The 22,271-nt window shown below is 42.7% G+C and overlaps 1 protein-coding gene across 1 annotated transcript; it reads left to right on the top strand.

Annotated features, from left to right (window-relative positions):
* Window positions 1-12,901: 12,901 nt before the first annotated feature.
* On the top strand, window positions 12,902-22,011 carry RNFT1 (ring finger protein, transmembrane 1). The gene is made up of 9 exons (XM_041000887.1): window positions 12,902-13,205; window positions 14,145-14,608; window positions 14,814-14,890; window positions 16,168-16,268; window positions 17,719-17,872; window positions 18,475-18,633; window positions 19,140-19,205; window positions 20,807-20,908; window positions 21,301-22,011. Exons 2-9 carry the CDS (start codon window positions 14,203-14,205, stop codon window positions 21,433-21,435), a joined length of 1,200 nt encoding a protein of 399 aa, XP_040856821.1. The 5' UTR covers window positions 12,902-13,205; window positions 14,145-14,202; the 3' UTR covers window positions 21,436-22,011.
* The last annotated feature ends 260 nt before the right edge of the window (window positions 22,012-22,271 follow it).

Below are 22,271 nucleotides of genomic sequence, written 5' to 3' on the forward strand. Positions count from 1 at the left end.
GGAGGAGAGCCGGGCGGGGCTAAGAGATCATATACAATGGTGCATGCCTGAGCATGAGTAAATGCAGGCTGGTTAGGTTTGCTGCAGCATCAACTGGCAAGAGCTAGGACTGGGGGCAAGTTCTGTCAGATCAGACTGTAGAACCAGCTGGAAAGTGCAAGGTCCGGGACTGGGAGTGTGCCCATAGGGAAACTGTGGGCATCTCTCTGAAGGGCTCCTGAAGTGCACCTCCCACTGGTGAGCATGAGAACCAGGGTTTAGGGCAGGTCTGGTTAGTCAGGCAATGGCACCTGCTGCCATGAGTGTGGGTTGGATATTGGTGTTGGCCGGATTGAGCTAGGTTCTATTACGTTAGTTGATGTATACAAGAGCTGAATAGTGTGTGGGATAGACAGGACCAGTCTGCTGCACATACTAGCATGCCCAGGAACCAGGGCTAGGGGTGGCCCAAGTGGAGGCTATTGGGGATCGCTCTAGCTAGGCTGCAGTTCCCACTGGTGTATATGAGGGCCAAGTGTGCAGTGGGTAGGGTTAGGGTGGGCCGCAGGATCCACTGGTTTGCATATGAGATGAGGCTGGAGACAGAACTAATCAGGTGATTGCAATTACCAGTGTTCATGTAGGCTGATTTGGGTGATGGGCTGAGCCATACCTCGCATTGACTGGTACGCACAGGAGTCAGTTCTGGGGTCACCTCTAGTGAGGTTTCATTGAGTCCTTCCAATTGCCAAAATGAATTACTGGATTCAGAACCCCAACCATGGTAAAAATCTAACCGTGGAATTCATGTGTCAGAACTGGGGCTCCACAGTTGCTGAGACCTGTGCAGTGGACAGCATGCTCAGACACTCATGGAGAACAAGACAACCAGTCCACTGAGGGCTTCAGCCGATGTCTAGTACTACAGAGGGCAGAACAAGTTGGGCAGCTCTCCCAAACAAGTATCTGGGAAAACTGAGACTCTAAGGTGGACTGTGCCAGCCAATTGATCCCGGCAGAATTTCTTAACCTCGGAGCAACAAAATAAACAGCATTTCCGAACTATCAAAACCACTTGAGAAGCACCTTCAGAACATGCTGCACATTGGGGTTTTAATTTTATTTTTCCAGTTTTCTTGACGTACTCCTATACCTGGGATTTATCCTTTATTCTTTTTTTTTTTTGTCCTTTCTTTAAAATTTAATTTCTTCTTTCTCCTTCCTCTCCCTCCCTTGTCTTTTTTTTTTTTTTTTTTTTGTATGAATGACAGAGCTATCATCAACTGGCTTACTTCTTAAATGTTGACAATGACCAGAGCTGGGCTAGATCAAAGCCAGGAGGAACCAGGGACAAAATCCAAGTCTCCTATATGGGTGGCAGATACTACACTACCTGAGCCATCACTGCCTGCCTCCCAGGGTTTGCAGTGGGAGGATATTAGAATGGGAGCAGCACCAGACTTTAAACCCAGGCGTACTAACAATGGGGTGCAGGTGGTCCAAGCAGCGTCTCAAATGCTACGCCAAATGCTCATCCCCGGGATTTGTTTTTATCAAGTATGATAAACAAGCAGACACGAAGGTGCCTGTTCTAAAAGAAGAGGATTTTATACTCCCAAAGCCTTGGGAACTGGTGGTACACCACATAAGGCTCCTCAGAGGGGATCTGGGTTTGTCTGAAGGCAGGAGGAACATGACAAACTGGTAAGAGTGCCACAATGGCTTCCATGGAAAGGAACTAGCGAGGCAGGTAAATGGACTCGGGGTTGCCGATTAGAGTAACTTCAGCAGGCTCTGGCGTGTCAGGCTATCCAGAGCTGTCTGGTACCTGGCCCTGGGGTGATGTGGGTCCAGGGACAAGGCCTATGGGTAAGAACTCCAGCAAGGAGCTGGGGATGTGGGCTTAGGGCTGGCTGGTGTACTGTCTCCAAGAGTTACCCCACCCTAGGAATGGTACTGCCATCCCCCATCCCCAGTAGAGAGGCCCTGATGCAAGAGCACCAAGGACACAAAAAATAAGAAAATACAGTTACTTATAAGTAGACAAACAAAAGCACAAAAGCAGGCTTGACTATAACTATATATGTTATATATATATATATATATATATATATATATGTTAACAACTATATATGTTGGTTAATACAGTAACACTGCACAACAGGAAGTATGTTTGGAGTATGTGTCTGTCCTAACTTGATTAGTCATCAACTATAGTCATGTCTATGATTTTGCTATTCTTGCTGTTCCTTTCCTACTGGCATCACCCTCCTGTCTGGGGAAGACCTCTGTTGCTTATGTCCTGGTGACAGTCAAGTCCCAGCTTCCCACTCTGAAAACCTGTGGCGTCAGATATTCCACCATTTTTCCTATACCAGGCAATAGATGTACAGCAAGCTGGTCTTAGCTTGGCAAAACAGACTCTCATTTGGAGCCTGACATCTGAGTGAAGGACACAGCAACGCAAGGGTAGTTGGAAGACGGTGCTGATGGCAGTGCCAGCTGTCCATGGTGAGGTGGCAAGCCCTGTCCAGAGGGTTCATGCAGTGTGGCCCTCAGCTGCCCCCATCCTGCATCTTACATGTGCTGGTGGGAACTGTGGCCCAGACTAGCATGACCTACCTCAGCTCAGCAGCCACCAGCACCTTCACCTCTGATCCAGCTTCTTGCTAATTTACATGTTAAGAAGCAGCAGGCAACGGTTCAAGTACTGGTTTCTGTTCCCAAGGCTGAGACCTAGGAGAAGTTCCTAATTCTTGGCTTCACCCTGGCCTTGGGACTGTTCTGGGCATTTGAGGAGCAAACCAGTGCATGGAAGATCTCTCTCTCTAACCATCACACTGCCTTTCAAATAAATACAAATACAGTTTAAAAGAAGAAATATCACAAAGGCAAAAAGACAACCTATCAAATGGTAAAAAATACATACAAATCATACATGTGCTATGGGATTGGGATATCTAAAACATAGAGAAATCTTACAACTCAGTATGACCCAGTTCCCACTGCTCAGAATATATCCAAAGGCAATGAGATCTGCATATGAGAAAGAGATCTGTAATTCTATAATAGCAAAGACACGAAAACAACCCAGATGCCTGTCAAAAGAGGAGTGGTTAAAGAAACTGTTGCACATCTACTCCATGGAATATTACTTAGTCACTAAAAAGAATGAAAATACTACCATTTGCAACCATTATGCTCAGTGAAATAAGTCCATCACAAAAGGACAAATACATGTTCTCTCTGATATAAGGCAACCTTCTTGTAAAATATAAGATCAACAGCCCTTTCAATACTGTTTTTGCTGTATCTCATGGGTCTTTTATTTTTATTTTCATTTCTTCAAAATAGTTTCTTTTCCCTTATTAGATTCTTCACCGACTTATAGATCATTCAGTGGCATCATCTTCTCCAAGAAGGTTTTTTATCTTCTTTTTCATTTCTTCAGTGACACATTGGTCATTCAGTACCATGTTACTTCATGGCATTATAAATTTTTTAACTTTCTTCCAGTGTTGCTGATTTTATGACTTTTCATTTAAGGGAACGTACAGTAACTGTGAATAGGGACTATCATATCCAAATATGAAGATACAATGCAGTATGGATCTCTACTTCCAAAGCAAAGATGGACTCCCAATGAAACTGATAAATATATCTTGACAACTGGATGCTGGACCCTCTGCCTTTGTCCATACCCGCAATGTCAGGATACATTTAAACAGCAGAATGGTGGGCTTATGACTGCTTATGAAGGACTATACTATGTAATAATACAGGGAAAATCAGTGTGTGTTTGTGGGGGCGGGGGTGGGAAATTTGGGGAGGAGATAAGGGAAATACCACAGCATATGAAATTATATCACAAAATTTGAAAAAATTTAGAAGTGCCTGAAAAGACGTTTGCACACAGAGAATATACATATGGACAACAAGCACATGAAAGGATGCTCCATGTCATCAAAATCAGACAATACCAAGTGGCAGTAGGAATGTGGAGAAACTGGGACCCTCCCACACTGCTGAGAGGTGTGAAATGCTGCACCTGCTCCAGACATCACACTGGCAGTGTCTCAAAAGGCTACACCCAGGCCAGCTTATGACTCAACAACTCTTCTCCTATGTGCTCAAGAAAAGAAAAACCCAGGCGAGATGAAGACACACTTCTGTGCAAAACCTTGTACGTTTGTGGTGGCCCTGTTCATAGTAAGAAACAAGAAACAACCTGAGCGTCCATCATCCAAGGTAAGAATCAACAAAATGTAGTATAAGCAGATGACAGAGTGCTATTTGGCAACAACAACAACAAAAAAGTACTGTTGTAAGTTTCAACACGGATGAAGCTTGAAAATACCATGCTAAGCCGAGGGTGCCAGACAGAAAGGCCACATACTTAAGGTTTCATCTACACAGAACGTCCAGAACAGACAAATCTGTGGTGACAGAGCATAGATGAGAGGCTGCCAGTGCCCAGGGCAATGAGGAGTGACTGTCTTGGGTAAGTGACTGTCACTGGACAAAAAGAAAATGTTCTAAATGTATAATGATGATTATACAATCCTACAAATATACCAAAATCCACAGAACCATACACTTTAAAAGGGTGGATTTTGTGCTATGTGAATAATACAGCTGCTTTAAAGAGGCCACACTATGGATCTGTTGTCCAGTACACACCGATTTGTGCTGGCAGCAAAGGAAGGGAAACCACTGCAGGGATGCAGTAGCCGCTGCTGAGGCAACACCAGCAGTTTCTAATTTTTGCACTGTCCTATATTTTGCTGGTAGTTTTGTAGCTTTCAATAGCGCTACGCTAGAAGCCAAAACAGAAAGGTCTTTTTATATTTTATAATAACAGCTAAACTGGGAAATAAACTTACCAATTGCTTTAAAAAAAAAAAGGAAATGAGCTAAAAACAACATAGATGTAAGTGGAGCTTAAATAAACCTTTGCTCTCAGTAAGATGAATGTGTTCCCAGCGGAGGGAGAGTCTGGTAGTAAAAATAGTTTAAAGCGTTACATTATTTTAAAAAGCATTTTGTTTCCTTTACTGTAGATGGCCAAACATTATTTTTAAAACATATGGTAAATCTGTTGGATAGTAGAAAGAAATGACATGTTGCTTCCATTTTCCTGTTTCTCCCACTTCATCTTTTTATCATAAATCACATTCCACTGTGGGAGGATATTAAATTTAAAGCAAACCAATTTAACTTGTGCCCCTTGGTATCACTGCCTCTTAGAACAGCACTATGACTGCTACTATGGTCTGACTAGCTAATTTTCAAACAGACTTTTTAAGCAGGTGCATAGTTCTCAGAGTGGAGCAAACTGGGAGTTTGTTTTCTTGAGCAAATAGCTCCTTCTATAGATCAAGAAATCTAACAAAAGGGGGAAAAAAACCCAGTTATGTAGGGGTGGGTGTTTGGGGAGCCAGGAATTTGCCTCTTGGGATACCCAAACCAGTTACTCTGGTGTAATTCCTAAAAAAAACTTTTTTTTTTAAATTTGGAGAATGAGATAAAAATAGCTCACATACACATTTCTGAGCACATATTTTGTTGTTGTTTTAAAGATTTATTGATTGATTTGAAGCAGAAAATTGCAAAGAGACAGAAGGAGACAAAGAGATATCTTCCATCTGCTGGTCTGCTACCACAACAGCCACAGTGGCTGGAGTTGAACAGGTCAGAAGCCAAGAGCCAGGAGCTTCTTCCAGGTCTCCCACGTGGGTGCAGGTGGCAATAGCCAGTGCTTGGACAGGGTAAAGCCAGGAGCCAGGAACCTTTTAGGGGCCAAGCATGTGGGTTATCTTCAACTGCTTTTCCTAGCCATTAGCAGGGGAGCTGGATCAGAAATGGAGCAGGAAGTAGACAAACCAGTGCCCATAAGGAGTGTCACTGTAGCAGGAGGTGGCTTTATCAGGTAAGGGCCAATGTTGGGCCCATGATATATTTAAACATCCATCTTCTGTCAACTTCAAGTGATGGACAGTGGATGACTGAATTCCTGTTTTAAGTCAGAATGGGGGCTTGGCACAACAGTCCAGTGGCTAAATTCTTCCTGTGCATCCATCAGGATGCCTTATAGATGCTGGTTCGTATCTTGAATGTTCCACTTCCCATTCAGCATCCTGTTTGTGGCCTTGGAAAACAGTAAAGGATGGCCTAAAGCCCTGGGACCCTGCACCTGCGTAGGAGACCAGGAAGAAACTCCTGGCTCCTGGCTTTGGATTGCCTCAGCTCTGGCCTTTGGGGCCACTTGGGGAGTGAATCAGAACAGATATATCAGGACAGAATATCTTTCTCTCTGTATTTCCTTCTCTCTGTATATCTAGCTTTCCAATAAAAATAAATAAATTTTGTAAAAGATAGAACATCTATATTACATAGTATATACTATATGTATTTATATATAAAATATAAATACACTAAATCACTAAAGACAATTTTTAATAAAAATATTATGGCCCCAAATGTGAGACAAATAATTCAAACTACTGTGAATGTTCAGAAAATGAACCCTTAGGGTATGGTGAAAGGGAAAGAAAGCAAAATTTGCGTTTGAAGGCAGGACAACATAGAAAAGAAAAGAAATCTAGCAAATTAGGAGTGGGAAACAGCATATTCTAAGGGAAGTAGGTTCAGTACAAAAGAAAAGTATATAACTATATAGCGTTACAGAGAAATGAATATATAAAACTGAAAATCAAAGAAATGCAGGATTGTCACTGAGTTCTGCTGAGCTGATCTGACCACAGAGCGGTGTGCATCTTCAGCTCACTTCCAGTTTCACAGGGAGCTGGCTAACCGTGTAGAACACTGGTACCAGCAGTGCTGTGGTGCAAGGATCAAGCTGCCACGTGCACTGCCATGCAGGAGCACAGTTTTATTCTCTGATGCTCTGCTTCTGATTCAGCTCCCTGCTGATGCACCTGGGAAAGCAACAGAGGATGGTCCAAGTACTTAGGCTGCTGCCTTCTATGTGGGAGATCTGGATGGAGTTCCCAGCTCCTGATTTTTCAAACCAATGTTAAACAATCAATCTTTGAAAAGAAAACTGGAGGTGGAGAGATGGGTAAAGGGAAAGCAAGCAGTGTTGTGGCATTGTGGGTTAAGTTATTGCCTATGGGATGTTGGCATCCCATAAGGGCACCAGTCCAAGTTCTGGCCACTCTACTTCCCATCCAGCTCCCTAATAATGAGCCTTGAAAAGCAACAGGAAATGGCTCAAGTGCTTTGGCTCTTGCATCCACATGGGAAATCTGCATGAAGCTCCTGGCTCCTGGCTTCAGATCAGTTTAGCTCTGGCCATTGTGGCCATTTGGAGAGTGAACAAATGGAATGAAGACCTCTTTCTCTCTTTGCCTTTCCCTCTAATTCTTCCAAATAAATAAACACATCTTTTGGGCCTGGTGTGGAGGACTAGTAGCTTAATTTCTAGCCTTGCATGCACTGTGACCCCATATGGGCACTGGTTCATATCCTCACTGTTCTACTTCCTTTCCTGCTCTCTGTCTGTAGCCTGGGAAAGCAGCTGAGGACAGCCCAAAACCTGAGAATCCTGTACCCACATAGGAGACCCAGAAGAAGCTCTTATGTCCTGGCTTCGGATCAGTTCAGCTCTGGCCATTGTGGCTAGGTGGAGCTTGATGAAGTGGATGGAAAATCTTTCTTGCTGTTTTGGTAAATCTGAGTTTCCAACAAAAATAAATAAATCTTAAAAAAATAAACAAACAGGGGCCTGGCATGATGGCGTAGTGGTTAAAGTCTTAGCCTTGCACGCACCGGGGTCCCATACGGGCACTGGTTCTAATCCCGGTGACCCCACTTCCCATCCAGCTCCTTGCTTGTGGCCTGGGAAAACAGTTGAGGACGGCCCAAAGCCTTGGGACCCTGCACCTGCGTGGGAGACCCAGAAGAGCTCCTGGCTCCTGGCTTCGGATTGGCTCAGCTCCAGCCATTGCGGCCGCTTGGGGAGTGAATCATCGAATGGAAGATCTTCCTCTCTGTCTCTCCTCCTCTCTGTATATCCTCCTTTCTAATAAAAATAAATAAATCTTTAAAAAAAACACATCTTAAAAATTTTTAAAAACTGACTACAATATAATTACTGTCACAGCAATGCAAATGATTCCTATCCTTGGAAATACAAATAGAAATCTAGCAGAGATTTGTTTTCCATCTGGTGAAGACAGAACTCCAAATATTATATTTCATGCCTTGTAGGAATTTGCATCTATTAGCAACTTATTTCAGCATGTCTTTGACTGACTACATAAATTCTGTTCCTTAAAACCGTCTTTGAATCAGTCTTAACACCTTACATGTTCTCTCATTAATGAGTTAGGGGTAAAAAAATGACCTCTCTCTCTCTTTACATTTGCAAAGGAGTCATGATCATACCTTTTTGAAAATCATACTTCAGCAAGAGGTTACATAATAAGATCATGAGGAACTGAATTAATGGGAAGATGAGTCGCAAGAAGCAACAATAGGGGAACAAAGCAGTGCTGACCACACATCTCTTCCGGGATGATGAAATGCTGGTGGACATCCACTCTCCTCATCTCCAAGGCTGTCCATGAGCCAGTACAGCTGTGGTGTCACCCATCATCATTTCTGAAGCTGTACATTTCCAAAGAGGTAGCAACTCTCCTGTCAAAGAAATGGGGAAATCAGAATTACACAGAAGCTGGGGAGAACAGTCTGGTAAGTAGGAATCACCTACCCTACAGATGCTACAAAAATGTCAAGCAAAAGGAGGTCTGAGAGGCTAACTTAATCATCTGTTCAATAAGTACTTGTTGGCTACTTACTATTGCTAAGAACTGGGTATAGTAATTTTAAAAAGTTGTCCTGCTGACATTTAATACACTGGAGGAAACCTAGACAAAGCTCATCTGTACTGCTGATGACATACCCCAGCTTAAGTACACGGACACTGACAAGCAAACAAAAGCAGCGTCACACTTGGAGAAGGGGCTGCCACCAGAATGAATCTCCCTTTACATGGGAGTGTGTGTTTTGTTCAGGGTGTGGACCCACGATGCAGTGCCAACAGCAGTGTGGTGGCTAAAACTCCATGAAACCTGGTGTTGGAGGTAAAGGAACTAAGAACATGTCTGAGGGACTCCAGAGTGGACAGAAAGCAGAAACTCCCACTGCCTTCCCTATCTCTGTTTTTTTTTTTTAAGATTTCATTTTTATTGCAAAGTCAGATATACAGAGGAGGAGAGACAGAGAGGAAGAGCTTCCACCTGTTGATTCACTCCCCAAGCGGCCACAACAGCCGGAATTGCACCGATTCGAAGCCAGGAGCTTCCCCCAGGTGCAGGGTCCCAAGGCACTGGGCCCTCTTCGACTGCTTTCCCAGGCCATAAGCAGGGACCTGGATGGGAAACACAGCTGCCGGGGTTAGAACTGGCGTCCACATGAGATCCCACCATATGCAAGGCGAGATGCTTTAGCTGCTAGGCTACCATGCCAGGCCCCCTTTCCTACCTCCTGTCTGAGGCTGCACACAAGCAACTCACAGGAAACCCCCTTCTCTAGGGCACAGGCCTGTGGGAGAAAGCCAGGGAGAGGCTGACTCCCACATCAGAAATCACATCTGTGCGGCGTTGTTGCTGAGGTGAAAAGCAGCAGAGAACAGCCCTTCAGAGGTGACACGGCACCCATCCAGGGTGAATCCTGAAGAACACAGAGGGAGAACAGACCAGAAACAGCAGAGTGCAGATTCTGAAGACTGCCCTGACCTTGGGACCCATGGTGAGCAGGGAGGAGACAGACCTTGAAGCCTCAATATACTCAGGATGACTGGCTGCTGAGGGCAACTACAAAACACAATGCTCTGTGGGTATTTAACAAACAGTATTCAGAATGTTCAGAATACAAACTGGCATTATTTAACAGTGGCAGGTAAAAAAAAAAAGAGGGTAAAATAAAAAAAGGTTAGATGAATCTACACCAGTGCTAAGACAAAACAGATGGGGCCCGGCAGCATGGCCTAGTGGCTAAAGTCCTTGCCTTGAACGTGCCGGGATCCCATATGGGTGACGGTTCTAATCCCGGCAGCTCCACTTCCCATCCAGCTCCCTGCTTGTGGCCTGGGAAAGCAGTCGAGGACGGCCCAAAGCTTTGGGACCCTGCACCTGCGTGGGAGACCTAGAAGAAGTTCCTGGATCCTGGCTTCGGATTGGCATAGCATCGGCCATTGTGCTCACTTGGGGAGTGAATCATCAGACAGAAGATCTTCCTCTCTGTCTCTCCTCCTCTCTGTATATCTGACTTTCCAATAAATAAATCTTAAAAAAAAAAAAAAAGACAAAACAGATGACAGAATCATCCAAGACTTTAAAACAATCATACACGGTCCTCACCATCGGGGATGCCCATAGGCATACTGGGTCTGGATTCAAGCCTGACCTTCACCCTTAATTCCCACTTTCTGGTCATGGACACCCTGGGAGGCAGCAGATGAAGGCAGTCACTAATGGTTTGAACTTCAAGCTCTGGATTTTGGTCTCATCTAGCCATGACTAGCATGCAAAGAGCAAGTCTTCAACTTGATCGGTGGCAAAAGGGGTGCCAGGAGTAAATGTAAATCACACTGTGCAAGAATCCACCTTCTGTTATCACAATGCCCAAAGCAAGTCATGGGGACGTGTAAAACAGCCTGGGCCAACAATGCCAAGGGGTACGCCACAGGTGGATGTGATGGTCTGGGTGGTGGGGAGGGTGGGAGGCACCCCTACAACCACCTCTCACACTTAACCCTCTCCAATCTCACTCTTCCTCTTGAATTCCACTTCCGTGACAAGCTCAAGACTTTATCTCAGGAACTATTGAACAACAGTCTCCCAGTTGAGCTTGTACTGCTATTATCTGTTAACAGCTGGATTTTCTGCAAAGAACCTGGTCTCATAACTCTATGACTGAAAAGCCAATGGCTTTCCTTGGGTCATGAGAAAAAAATCATAAAATAAACTTGTAACAAAATCTGTCATTTTCTGGCCCCTACTTGTCTCATCTCTTGCTGTTCCTTTGTTCCCACCCACTCCTCTGAAGACCAAAAATGCAACCTGTAAGGGGCCATGACGTTTCAGTACCGTGGTTTCTATATATACGTTGTTTTGAACTGGAATGTTGTGTTAGTTCTTCAGTTCTGGCAAATTTCAATGTACTTTTCTGGATTCATCTTACACAGCACAAATTTAATGAAGGTTTTCTTGTCTAACAAAGTTAAACACTCCCACTTCTTGCTTCCTCTGCATCTCATACAACCTTCAATTACAGTACTACTGCAACGCACTGTAATTATTTGCTGCAGACCTAACTACTCACTTCACTGTGGATGGAGACTAAGTCTTTTTTTTTTTTTATGTCTCTCTCCAACATTCTGTACAATCCTTGGATGACACTCAACGCCAATCAAACTCCAAACCCCTAAATCATGCAAAATTAATTTCGTCAAAAGCTTTTAGAGTTCCAAATGCACTAATAAACCTTTAATGTGCACTCTCAATGTGCTATGAATATACTAACATGAGAATATGGACTTCACATCAGGTATACCAAAGCTACAAAATGTATTGAGTCTTTTTTCCCATTTCCTGAACATTCACATATTTTAAAGTTTAAAACAGAAATACTGGGCCAGATACAATAGCTCAATTTGTTAAACTCCTCCTCTTGCAAGCACCAGGATCCTTTATGGGTGCCATTTCATGTCCCAGGTGCTCCATTTCCCATATAAATCCCTGCTTGTGGCCTGACAAAGCAGCTGGGATAGCCCAAAGCCCTGGGACCCTGCACAGCCTGGGAGACCTGGAAGAGCTCCAGGCTCCTGGCTTCAGATCAGCTCAGCTCCGGCTGTTGCAGCCGCTTGGGGAGCAACCCAGTAGATGGATTTTGATTTCTCCTTTCTCTGTATCTGCCTTTCGAAAAAAATATCTTTAAAACAAAGAAAAGTAAATAGCCACACCATAGTTAGAATAGCAGAGAGTGAGAAAGATTCCATAGAAAATTCACTGCAGTTCAGAGCCTGGCTCTCAGTCTTACTATGAAAAACTAAATCGTCACGAGGTTCAGGTTGTCAGTCAGACTCAGCCCAATTAAAAAAAAAAAAAGAAAGAAAGAAAAGAAAAAACTATCCTCCAAAAGGAGAAGCGAAAAAGCAGCAGCAGCAGCAGCAGCCGGCGTCTTTACCAGAGAAAAGCTAATCTAACAGTGGTTTTGCATTAAAGATAAATCCACCTTTCTGAGGGTAAGGTTCAAAGTGGGTAACTGAGTGGACGCTCTAGAGAAAATCAGGTGTTACCAATTTCATAGCGCGGCAGTCTCAAAAAACTAAACACACACCAGCGAACTAGGTCGGACAAGAGCACTCGTTCTGGGGTTTCCAGTCAGGCGACACGTGTGGGGTTCGCCCACCTCACAACGCGCAGGCCAGGCTCGAGCTCCCGCTTCGTACCAGGCCGATGTAATACGGCAGGATTGGGTTGGGTTTTGTTATTTTCCCCTTAAACTTTCTCTTCAGAGCCCAGTAACGATTTTAGACAAGTAGAATTCCCCCGAGGTCAGAAAGCCCCAGCATCACCACCACACACTCGAGAGGCGCTTCCCTTCCAGCCTCAGCTTCTCGGCCGGCCCGACCCCAGGGCGCCCTCCCCGGGAAGAGAAGGAAACCACGCGCCTCTGGCTCGTGCGCCCGACGCCCGCCGGGCGGGAACCAGGAAGGCCCGGCGCTCGCCCCGCCCCGCGCTCCCGCGGACGCGCCAGCTCCGGCCAACGTGTCTCCTCGTTTCTCCGGCGCTCCCGGCCACACGGCCCGGGACGACTGCGACTCGAGTCCCCGCCTCCGGGGGCGGGCTCTCGGAGCTTCCGCCGCTCCCCCGAGGAGTGGGCAGGGTCTCGGCGCCGCGGGGCGACTGACAGACTCTCACACACACGTACCACAGCAGCTCCGCGTCCAGCGCCTCGAGGCGCAGCCCCTCAGCCCTCCGTGGCCAACAGCTTCCCGCGGCCGCGCGGCCGGGCCTGTGCGCGGCGCGGCGCGGGCTCGCGGACGTCCGGAGAGCGCGCGCGCCGCCGCCGGGCCGCCCCGCAGCTGCTGGCCGCGGACTTGGAAGCTGATGGCTTTGGCCGAGCGGCTGAAGGCGGCGAGTGCCGCTGCTGCAGCTGTCGCCACCGAGGCCTCGGTCGGCTCCTGGTCACGAAAGGTCAGGCCGCGTCGGGGAAAGCGCGCGGCGGAGGCCGCTGGGGCCGGGGGGCGCGGGCGTGGGTGGAGAGCTGTGTCCTCCGGGGTTCCGGGAAGAGCTATTACTTTATTTCCTCCCTTCCTTGGCTGTGTACGGAGCAGTGGGAGAGGAGTCTGGATTTTTATATGTTGAAGGGACACTGAAAGTGCCGCGTGCGGCGTCCGCCCGGGGGTTTGGGGACCCCGACGGCGCCCGTGGCGCGGCGGCCTTGGTGGCGGGCACGAAGAGCCGGGACGCCAGCGATATTCCAGCCTGGCCCGGCCGTGGGCGGGACCCGAAAGCGCAGCAGCCTCCTTGCCCATGCTGGAGGCGTCCATGCACGGATTGTGTCAGTCATTATCCTGAGTATAGTCTCTCCTGGCAATTGCATGCCGACTCCCCAAGGTTTCCAAGTTTCAAAGGTATTTGGGTAATATTCTTGATGGCACCATTGATTGGAAGCCTACCTAGTTTGGGGGACACTTTCAGAGTGGAACGAGATTGGTAGTTTACCCAAGTGATGTTAGGCTGATACTGAACATGGCATTAGAAGATCATTAAAAAAAAAAAACTACTTGTAAAAGAAGTAAGACTTAACTCTCCCTTGTGAAGATTCTATGGTACAGAATCTACAACACTGGGCAGCGTCTCGGCCTGCACAGTGTTCATATCCTGAGTGCCTGCTAGACCCCCCAACTCCATGGCGTTCTGTCACTGGCGAACCAGTGGCATCAGAAGTTCCCTGAGAGCTCATTTCTGTAGGGCAGCCAAGCCTTGGCATGAAGGCCGCAGGGAAGAATCTGGTAGATCAGTCACCCGAAAATTCATCTGCTGTGATCATCAGCCTGTCCTGTAGTGACTGAAACAAGCTGAGTGAGCCTGTATTCAGCTGTTTACTTGGAATACTTTCTACTCTTTTAGGAGCCAGAACCTTGAAGCAAAAAAAGATCTGGATCAGAGAAAAAAGTGTTCCCCGGCCATGCAAGCTGGTTACAGCCACCTGCACAGTCCTGCAGGCCCCGCAGGCTCAGAGGAAGCCCTGGGCTCCCACTGTGTCCACACAGGACGGACCGGGGATGGTTCTTGTCTTCATTCTGGAGATGTTCACATCCAGATGAACTCCACACCCAAAGAATCTGTCGGAAATCAAAGCTCCAGGACTGTGAGGACAGCTGGTGCCCACAGCTGTAGCCAAGGCTGTGTCCACAGTCGCTTCCGGAGTCACTCGCACAGCGAGGCCAGGCCGCCCGAGGATCATGCCACCGAGGCGGGAGAACAGGGAAGCGGTTCCTTCTCCGAATTCCGCTCTCTCTTCAAGTGGTTGCAAAAAAGTCTTCCATATATTTTGATTCTGGGTATTAAGCTCGTTATGCAGCATATAACAGGTAGGGCATAGTGAAACACCGACTTTGTAAATGGCCCATTTCAGTTCATTCTGTTTGTGGGTAATCTGCCTTCACCTGTACATTTCAGTTACACATTTTCTGTTACTTTTTAAATATTGTGTTTCTTTTTAATCCATGTCACTGTTAGCTTATACAGCCTTCTTTTTTTTTTTCTTTCAATTAACTGAACCTTGTTTTCTAACAGGAATTTCTCTTGGAATTGGGCTGCTAACAACTTTTTTGTATGCAAACAAAAGCATTGTAAATCAGGTTTTTCTAAGAGTAAGTATAATAAACAACTAAAAATAACTATATAGCGTTACAGAGAAATGTTTATACAAATAGGAAATAACTTGTGAGAAATAGTATATGCCCCAGTCTATGCTATATTACATTTTGCTAATACTCTTATTCATTACCTGTTCTAATTCTGAGTTGCTTTACCTTTTTTTTTTGTCTGTCTAGTTACTGACAAACGAAAAGATTAAAGGAGGTAGAACAAACCGATTGATCTGGTTTGGCAAGTGCTTTCATGTTTTATGAGTTAATCTGAACATACTGTCATCACTAAAAACTCTTCCTTGTTGCACTTTAAGATTTGTATCATTAAACAAAGTTACTTAGCTATTTATTACAGAAAATTAAATTCAAAGGGCTTTTCCATAAGAGTCCCAGTCACATGAATCACTGGGAAAAACTGGAGACTTTATAGGTTTTTTTTCACATAATCTACTTTTGAAGGAGTGGTTCTGCCTAAAGGATCATTCATACATTGTGACTTGAATATCCACAGAACCCATGAACCCATGAAACTAAAAAATTCAAACTAATCATCTAAAACTACCTCAGTTTTACTGTTCCTTATCTGAAATCCTAGGAACCAGAAGTGTTGCGCCTTTTGGCTTTTTTCCTATCTGCATATATGTAATAAAATAGCTTCAGAATGGGACCCAAGTCTAAACCTGAAGTTTATTTACTGTGTATCCTTTACACGAGGCATGACAGTACTAGCATGCCTGCATTCTGTATGGGACCCACCACACATGATAAGATACACATCTCCACTGGGGTCATTTCAGTGCTCAGAACTAAGTGTCAAGATTTTTGCATTATGTTCAACCTGTGAAACTTTTAATTAAAATATCAAATTAAAAGATTAAAAGCAACCTTATTAATTGCCTACCAAATAAAAAGAAAATTTAAACGTTATAAGCCCAGGTTAACATACCTGCATTTTAAAATTGTTCTGTGGGAAGAGCAACAGAGGAGGCTAATGGCACAGGTTGCTATCATTCAGGTAGTATTTCTCATACAGTGAAGAAATCAGTATTTAAAAAAATTTGTTTTTAATACATTTGTTTTTAATGCATTTCCATCTTTTCACCCAGGTTAAAATAATGTGACTATAGTGATGATATACATTTACAGATACTAAGTATTTTTATTGAGAATCTGGAAGATACTCTAAATTAAAGAATCAGTCATTAAAGTAAAAAATATGACATTTAAGATTCTGATATTATCCAGAATAACAACATGTAAAATTCTGTATTTTTCAGGAAAGATCCTCAAAGATTCAATGTGTCTGGCTACTGGTATTCTTAGGAGGATCTTCTGTTCTTTTATATTACACCTTTCAATCTCAGACACTCTATTACAGGTAATCGCATTTTATGTAGTCACACAGTCCATAATACTTTGCATTCCTCTTACTTGCACCCATGTACTGTACTGTGGCTCAGCTTATACTGTGTCCTATCATGACTGAGCTTTAAGCAAGTCATTCAGATTGGCATTCCCTGTGCTTTGGCACATAACAGGTGCTTAATATTTGATTCCTGATTTTTTTAATAAACACTATCAAGTACCCTTTGGTTATCTCCCTTTGTATTTGTTTTAGAAGGAGAAGCCTTACTAAGACAGTAATTGGTTTGTGTTCATGTCATATTGAAGTGTTCTAAATGTTTAACTTTGAGTAGAGAATTAGAAGTCCTGGTTTCAGTAGAGTTGGAGATTTGGAAAAATCTGGAGGTGGAGTCAGTGCATTCAGGATTGGACTAGGCAAGGGTAGGTGAAGCAGGAATGGCCTTTCGGCTTTTAGTCTTGGTAACTGGCTGGATGATGGTGCCATTTTACTGAGCTCAGAAAGATGAGGGAAACACCTATCTTTATAGGAAAATCCATTTTATTTTAAACTTAAGTTAGAAAAGCCAAGAATTGTTAAGTGGCTCAAGAAATGTCATGAGCTAATTAAGAATAAAAAATCTGGTTTTATTAGCATCTGGCTGATACTTAAAAACCATAGAATCGGGCAGAACCCATTAGGTAAAGAAAGTGCAGCTGAAGGAGAGGGACCACATAGGACAGCAGCATAGCCAATCAGAGCAGCAGCAGCAAGGAGTCTGAGAAACCATCAGTGACAGACCCAGAGTGCTGGTAGAATTATAACAAAAGGGGGAAAGGGGCAGTGTGGCCTAGCGGCTAAAAGTCCTTGCCTCAAACATGTTGGTATCCCATGTAGGTGCCGGTTCTAATCCCGGCAGCCCCACTTCCCATCCTGCTCCTTGTTTGTGGCCTGAGAAAGCAGTCGAACATGACTCAAACTCTGGGACCCTGCACCCACATGGGAGACTTGGAAGAGGATCTGGGCTCCTGGCTTCAGATCGGCGCAGCACCGGCTGTTGCGCTCACTTGGGGAGTGAATCATGGAATGGAAGCTCTTCCTCTCTGTCTCCTCCTCTCTGTATATCTGACTTTCCAATAAAAATAAATAAATCTTAAAAAAAAAAAAAACGGGGAAAGGGAAGGGGCTTGTAGAACAATATAGGGAAGCTGGTGATGTTGACAAAAACCTTTCAGTGGAAAAGAGGGGATGAAGTTCTCCTTGCAGTTGGTTGAAGGGAGTGGCAGTCATCCAGGATTAGTCTTAGTTTACAGACTAGAGAGGTATCAACCATGACAAGATAGGAACTTTCTTTAAATTCAAACATTTAGAAAGTTCTTTACAATTAGAGTCTTGCCCAAATCCTTTATCTGCCTGTCAAATAAAATATTTAAATAGAAATTTAAAAGTGTTACATAGGTAAATTTTGATGTTTTTCTTTTGGTAGCTTAATTTTTTTAAATCCTACTTTGGATAATTTGAGCTTCTGGGAAGTACTTTGGATTGTTGGAATTACAGACTTCATTCTGAAATTCCTCTTCATGGGCTTCAAGTGCCTTATTTTACTGGTGCCTTCTTTCATCATGCCATTTAAATCCAAGGTAAGAAACTCACATGCCCTACAGAATGATATTAGCAGACCACACTTGTGATATTTGGACTTCAATTCTCTTGTAATCTTTCTGTTTGCTGGGTAACCTAATCTGATTATCTGTTCAGTCTGGCAAACATTTGCTCAAGGGCTTGAACCTAAACATTAACCTGCTTAGATAAAACCAGAATTAAATTTGCTTCAGAATAATCGAAAAATCTATCTCCACATCACGCAGGAAGATATTTAGATGTGTACTGTTGTTTTCCTCCTGGACATTAACATTTTGTAATCCACTGGATGCAGTTACTCAATTGCTTTAGATATTCAATAAAACATTCCATGTAAATTTGTTAAATTAGCAAAAAAAAAAATACATTAGCTTCATTTTTAAGCATAAAGCATTTTACTATCATAAGAGATGCTCTGAAAACTGACCAGGTGGTGACTCCAATGAGTCATGTCCAGATTGTCGGTCATCATTATCAAGATTTATGTTTCTGTTGCAGCATCATATATTCATGATGTTCTCAGTTGAATATTAAGTGTTTGTGCTATGTATTTAAGTAGCTGGGGTAGCTCTGTTTATTTGTCCTCTGTTTACTTTTTTAGGGTTACTGGTACATGCTTTTAGAAGAATTATGTCAGTGTTACCGAACTTTTGTTCCCATACCAGTTTGGTTTCGTTACTTTGTAAGCTATGGGGAGTTTGGTAATGGGACTAGATGGAGCCTTGGGATACTGCTGGCTTTATTCTACCTCATTCTAAAAGTAGGTAACATTATAAATCTTGTCATTGCATAATTTATGATTGCTAATTTGATACACTACTCTTTTCCTTAGCTAGTTTATATTTTTTTTTTATTAAATTAAGGCCAGTTTGGTGTCTACTTATAAATGTATCTTATTCTAGTGATGTTGTTTTTATTGTGTCAATGTGTAATATCTGCTCTTTTTTCCTCTATGGCTGACTCCCCTCAATCAACTTCAAATGTTAGGAACATGTAAACCAGATAAAGTTGCTGTCTTTGACATAATCAAGTTTATATTTGCCTTGATCAGATTGCAAAAATATACAGTAAATGTACTGTTTCACGAGCTGCCTCAAATGTATAAATTCAGTAAAATGGTCTTTTTAGATATGTGTAGAATGAAATGATTAACTGTGATATGAATAAGCATTGAGTCAACAAAAGAATTTGATGTTACAAGGTTCAGCTGTCATCTTTGGGTTTAGCTGCTAAGACCTTGAATTAATTATCTATTTCCTCTTTCAGCTTTTGGACTTTTTTGGACATCTGAGAACTTTCAGACAGGTTTTGAGAATATTTTTTACACGACCTGTAAGTACTTTTGTCAGTTAAGGTAAAAATTCTTTGGTAAGATTTTCAGTTTAGCAGTTTTATCACTGTGGAGTCCATGAAATGATCCTCTGAGATTATTTTCTAGTTCAACTTCATTGATCATCAGTTTCTTGACATCTGCCTGCTGATTACTGCAAGGCTTATGTATTCGAATATGGCTTACTCCCTTTAGTAAATTAACGTTTTTAAAGGTTGATAAATTTTTTAAAAATCTTGGCATCCTTTTTAATCCATAAATGGTAGATTCATGTATCTTTAGTAACCCCTATTCAGCTTCTATGGCAATGCCTTCCACTCTAATGTACTGTGCATATGAAGAAAGCTCACAGTAGCCATGGCAGTTTGTTTATTGGTTGGTATTTTCCTATTACTGAGTTAAAAGTAAGTTCACAATGTGGGACCAAATAATTGACACTCTATTGTTAACGTTATAAACTTTATTATATGATTTATGTTGATGTTCAAGTTGCAAAGATTACCACAGAAAGCTAATTTACTAGTTGGGAACCTCAGAGATTCCTAGTACCAAGAGTCATGTTTAAAAGTTTGTCAGCTTCACTAAGTGCAGTGTATTCCTGACACTCCCATGAAGGAAAACTGGTCCTGAGGTCATCTGTCAGTACTGCATGTAATTACGAGATCTTAGTATGTAGTGAGCTGATTTTGCTAGCCCTAGACATTAACACAAATAGAGATTATGATTTCAGATATGGTCAGATCAGTCATACTTTACCTATACTTGACTGCTCTTGGATGTTCCTAGATTTCTTTAGGTATACTTCCTGCATCATTTTACAGAAACCTGATCTTTTTCTAAGTTTTATTCCGTTTGAAGACAAAGAGGGATCACAAATCTTCCATCTACCAGTTCACTACCCACAGGCCTTCAACAGTCAGCAGTGGGCCAAGCCAAAGCCAGGAGGTCAGGGAGGTGACAGTTCTGGGTCACATTACATATAAATGCAGGTTTGATAAAATTGCATTTCAAATAGCTCTAGGTTAATTGTGCTGAATTTAAAGTACTGTTCTGATTTGAAATCTAGTGGAATCTATCAAGATCTTATTAGGGAGCTTGGTGCTGTAGCCTAGTGTCTGAAGTCCTTGCCTTGCATGTGCCAGGATCCCATATGGGTGCCAGTTTGTATCCTGGCAGCTCCACTTCCCATCCAGCTCCCTGTTAATGGCCTGGGAAAGCAGAGGACGACCCAGTGCCTTGGGACCCTGCAACCACGTGAGTGACCCAGAAGAAGCTCCTGGCTTTGGATCAGCTCAGCTCCAGCCGTTCCGGCTACTTGGGGAGTGAACCAGCAAATGGAAAATATTTCTCTTTGTGTCTCCTTCTCTCTGTATATCTGATTTTCCAAAAAAAAAGACAAATAAATCTTTAAAAAAATCCTATTAGGTATTACTTGATGCAGTCAAGATGAAGTTCTTTTGCCTTTGTGGTTCAGCTTTGAAATAAACCCTTAGGGAGAGTTTGTGAAAAGCTAACTTCGTGGTTATTTGAGAGGTTTATCATGCCTGTATTCCAGGAATAGTAAAGAAACTCAGAGATGAACAGAACCTTATTATCTTCACAGAGTTACGGAGTGGCTGCCAGCAAGAGACAGTGTGCAGATGTGGATGATATTTGTTCAATTTGTCAAGCTGAATTTCAGAAGCCAATTCTTCTCATCTGTCAGGTAATTTTTAAAAGCAAATTAAATACACAATCTATCTGGCAGTTGAAAAAGTTACATTTGCTATAAGGCAGAAAAACCTGTAATTATTTATTACTAGAATGTTAACACTTTCCTGTACCTTAAGCTAATCACTGGTAACATAACTGAATGTTAAGCAATTACATTTAAAATAGGTAGGAGCTTATATTTTTTTTAACATTGAGCAAATAGTGTGTCACAAGAAGCTGGTCTATCACTACCACTGTCTTTTTGTGTTATTCTGGATTTTTCCACTCTAGATTGTAGAATGAGGTGATTAGTGTTCTCATAGCTCTAAAAAGTAGTTTTGTATATAATGTAGTGGATTTGAAGTATTTATTAAGCATAAACTCTGTATCTTAATTCCTTTGCAGCACATATTTTGTGAGGAGTGTATTGCTTTATGGTTTAACAGAGAGAAAACCTGCCCACTGTGCAGAACTGTCATTTCAGATCGCATCAACAAATGGAAGGATGGAGCCACGTCATCACACCTTCAGATATATTAAATTGTATAAACTGTTAAGGCCACAAAATACTAATTTCATTTGGTTACTGACTGTTAATAAAGGTGTTACAATGGTTTTTCAGAGTTACAAGAAAATATTTCCAAGCTGTTTCAGAACAGTGTGGTAAGACTTACACGTGTAGTCCAATTTAACTAAAGAATAAATGAAAGAATTCTGTATTTTAAAAAAAATACCTATTACTTATTATAATGAATATACTTTTATTCTATCCTAATTATTTGGCAGGTGATTGTAGTGTTAATGAGTAAATGTATTTTCTTTCTGATGCTACCAAGACACCAGCTGGAAACTAGAATTAGTGGTCTTACAGGAATTCAGCTATTCTTGACATTATTTTTCAGAAGAATATTTTTCATAATATTTTAAGGTATATGTTATCTGAATTTTCTTCAGTATCAACTTTTATAATTCCCATTTAAACTTTATTAAATTTCAAAAAACCTTGTATTTTTAAATGAAAGTTCTAAATGCTATATTTTGCCTATAAGAATCAGATTTTCTAAGGATATTTTAATCTTGCATTCACTGAGTTAATAATAAATGATTTTAAATGATTGTATTTGTGGACTTCACTGTTTCCTATCACCAGCTTTAATGTTCTTGGTCTTGCTTCTTGTGTAATTGTATCAACTATCTTGAAATAACTATTGAAAGACTCTAGCTGGCTTATGAAGAGCTGGCATCTCTGATGATTTAGATAGTGTGATAAAAAGGGCCAATTCCAGGCCTGGTGTGGTAATAACCTAGTGGCTAAAATTTTCGACTTGCATGCACTGGGATCCCATATGGGCACCAGTTCATATCCTGGCTGCTCC

This window comes from Ochotona curzoniae, unplaced genomic scaffold (assembly GCF_017591425.1).
Source record: "Ochotona curzoniae isolate NIBS_2020 unplaced genomic scaffold, NIBS_Ocur_1.0 scaffold_2453, whole genome shotgun sequence".
NCBI lineage: Eukaryota > Metazoa > Chordata > Mammalia > Lagomorpha > Ochotonidae > Ochotona > Ochotona curzoniae.

Bases quoted from the DNA above. Each gene is read 5' to 3' on its own strand.
- RNFT1 (XM_041000887.1), top strand. From the start codon at position 14,203: ATGCAAGCTGGTTACAGCCACCTGCACAGTCCTGCAGGCCCCGCAGGC. The intron at 14,891-16,167 runs GTAAGTATAATA...TGTATTTTTCAG, and splicing joins TAAATCAGGTTTTTCTAAGA to GAAAGATCCTCAAAGATTCA. The intron at 17,873-18,474 runs GTAAGAAACTCA...TTACTTTTTTAG, and splicing joins TCATGCCATTTAAATCCAAG to GGTTACTGGTACATGCTTTT.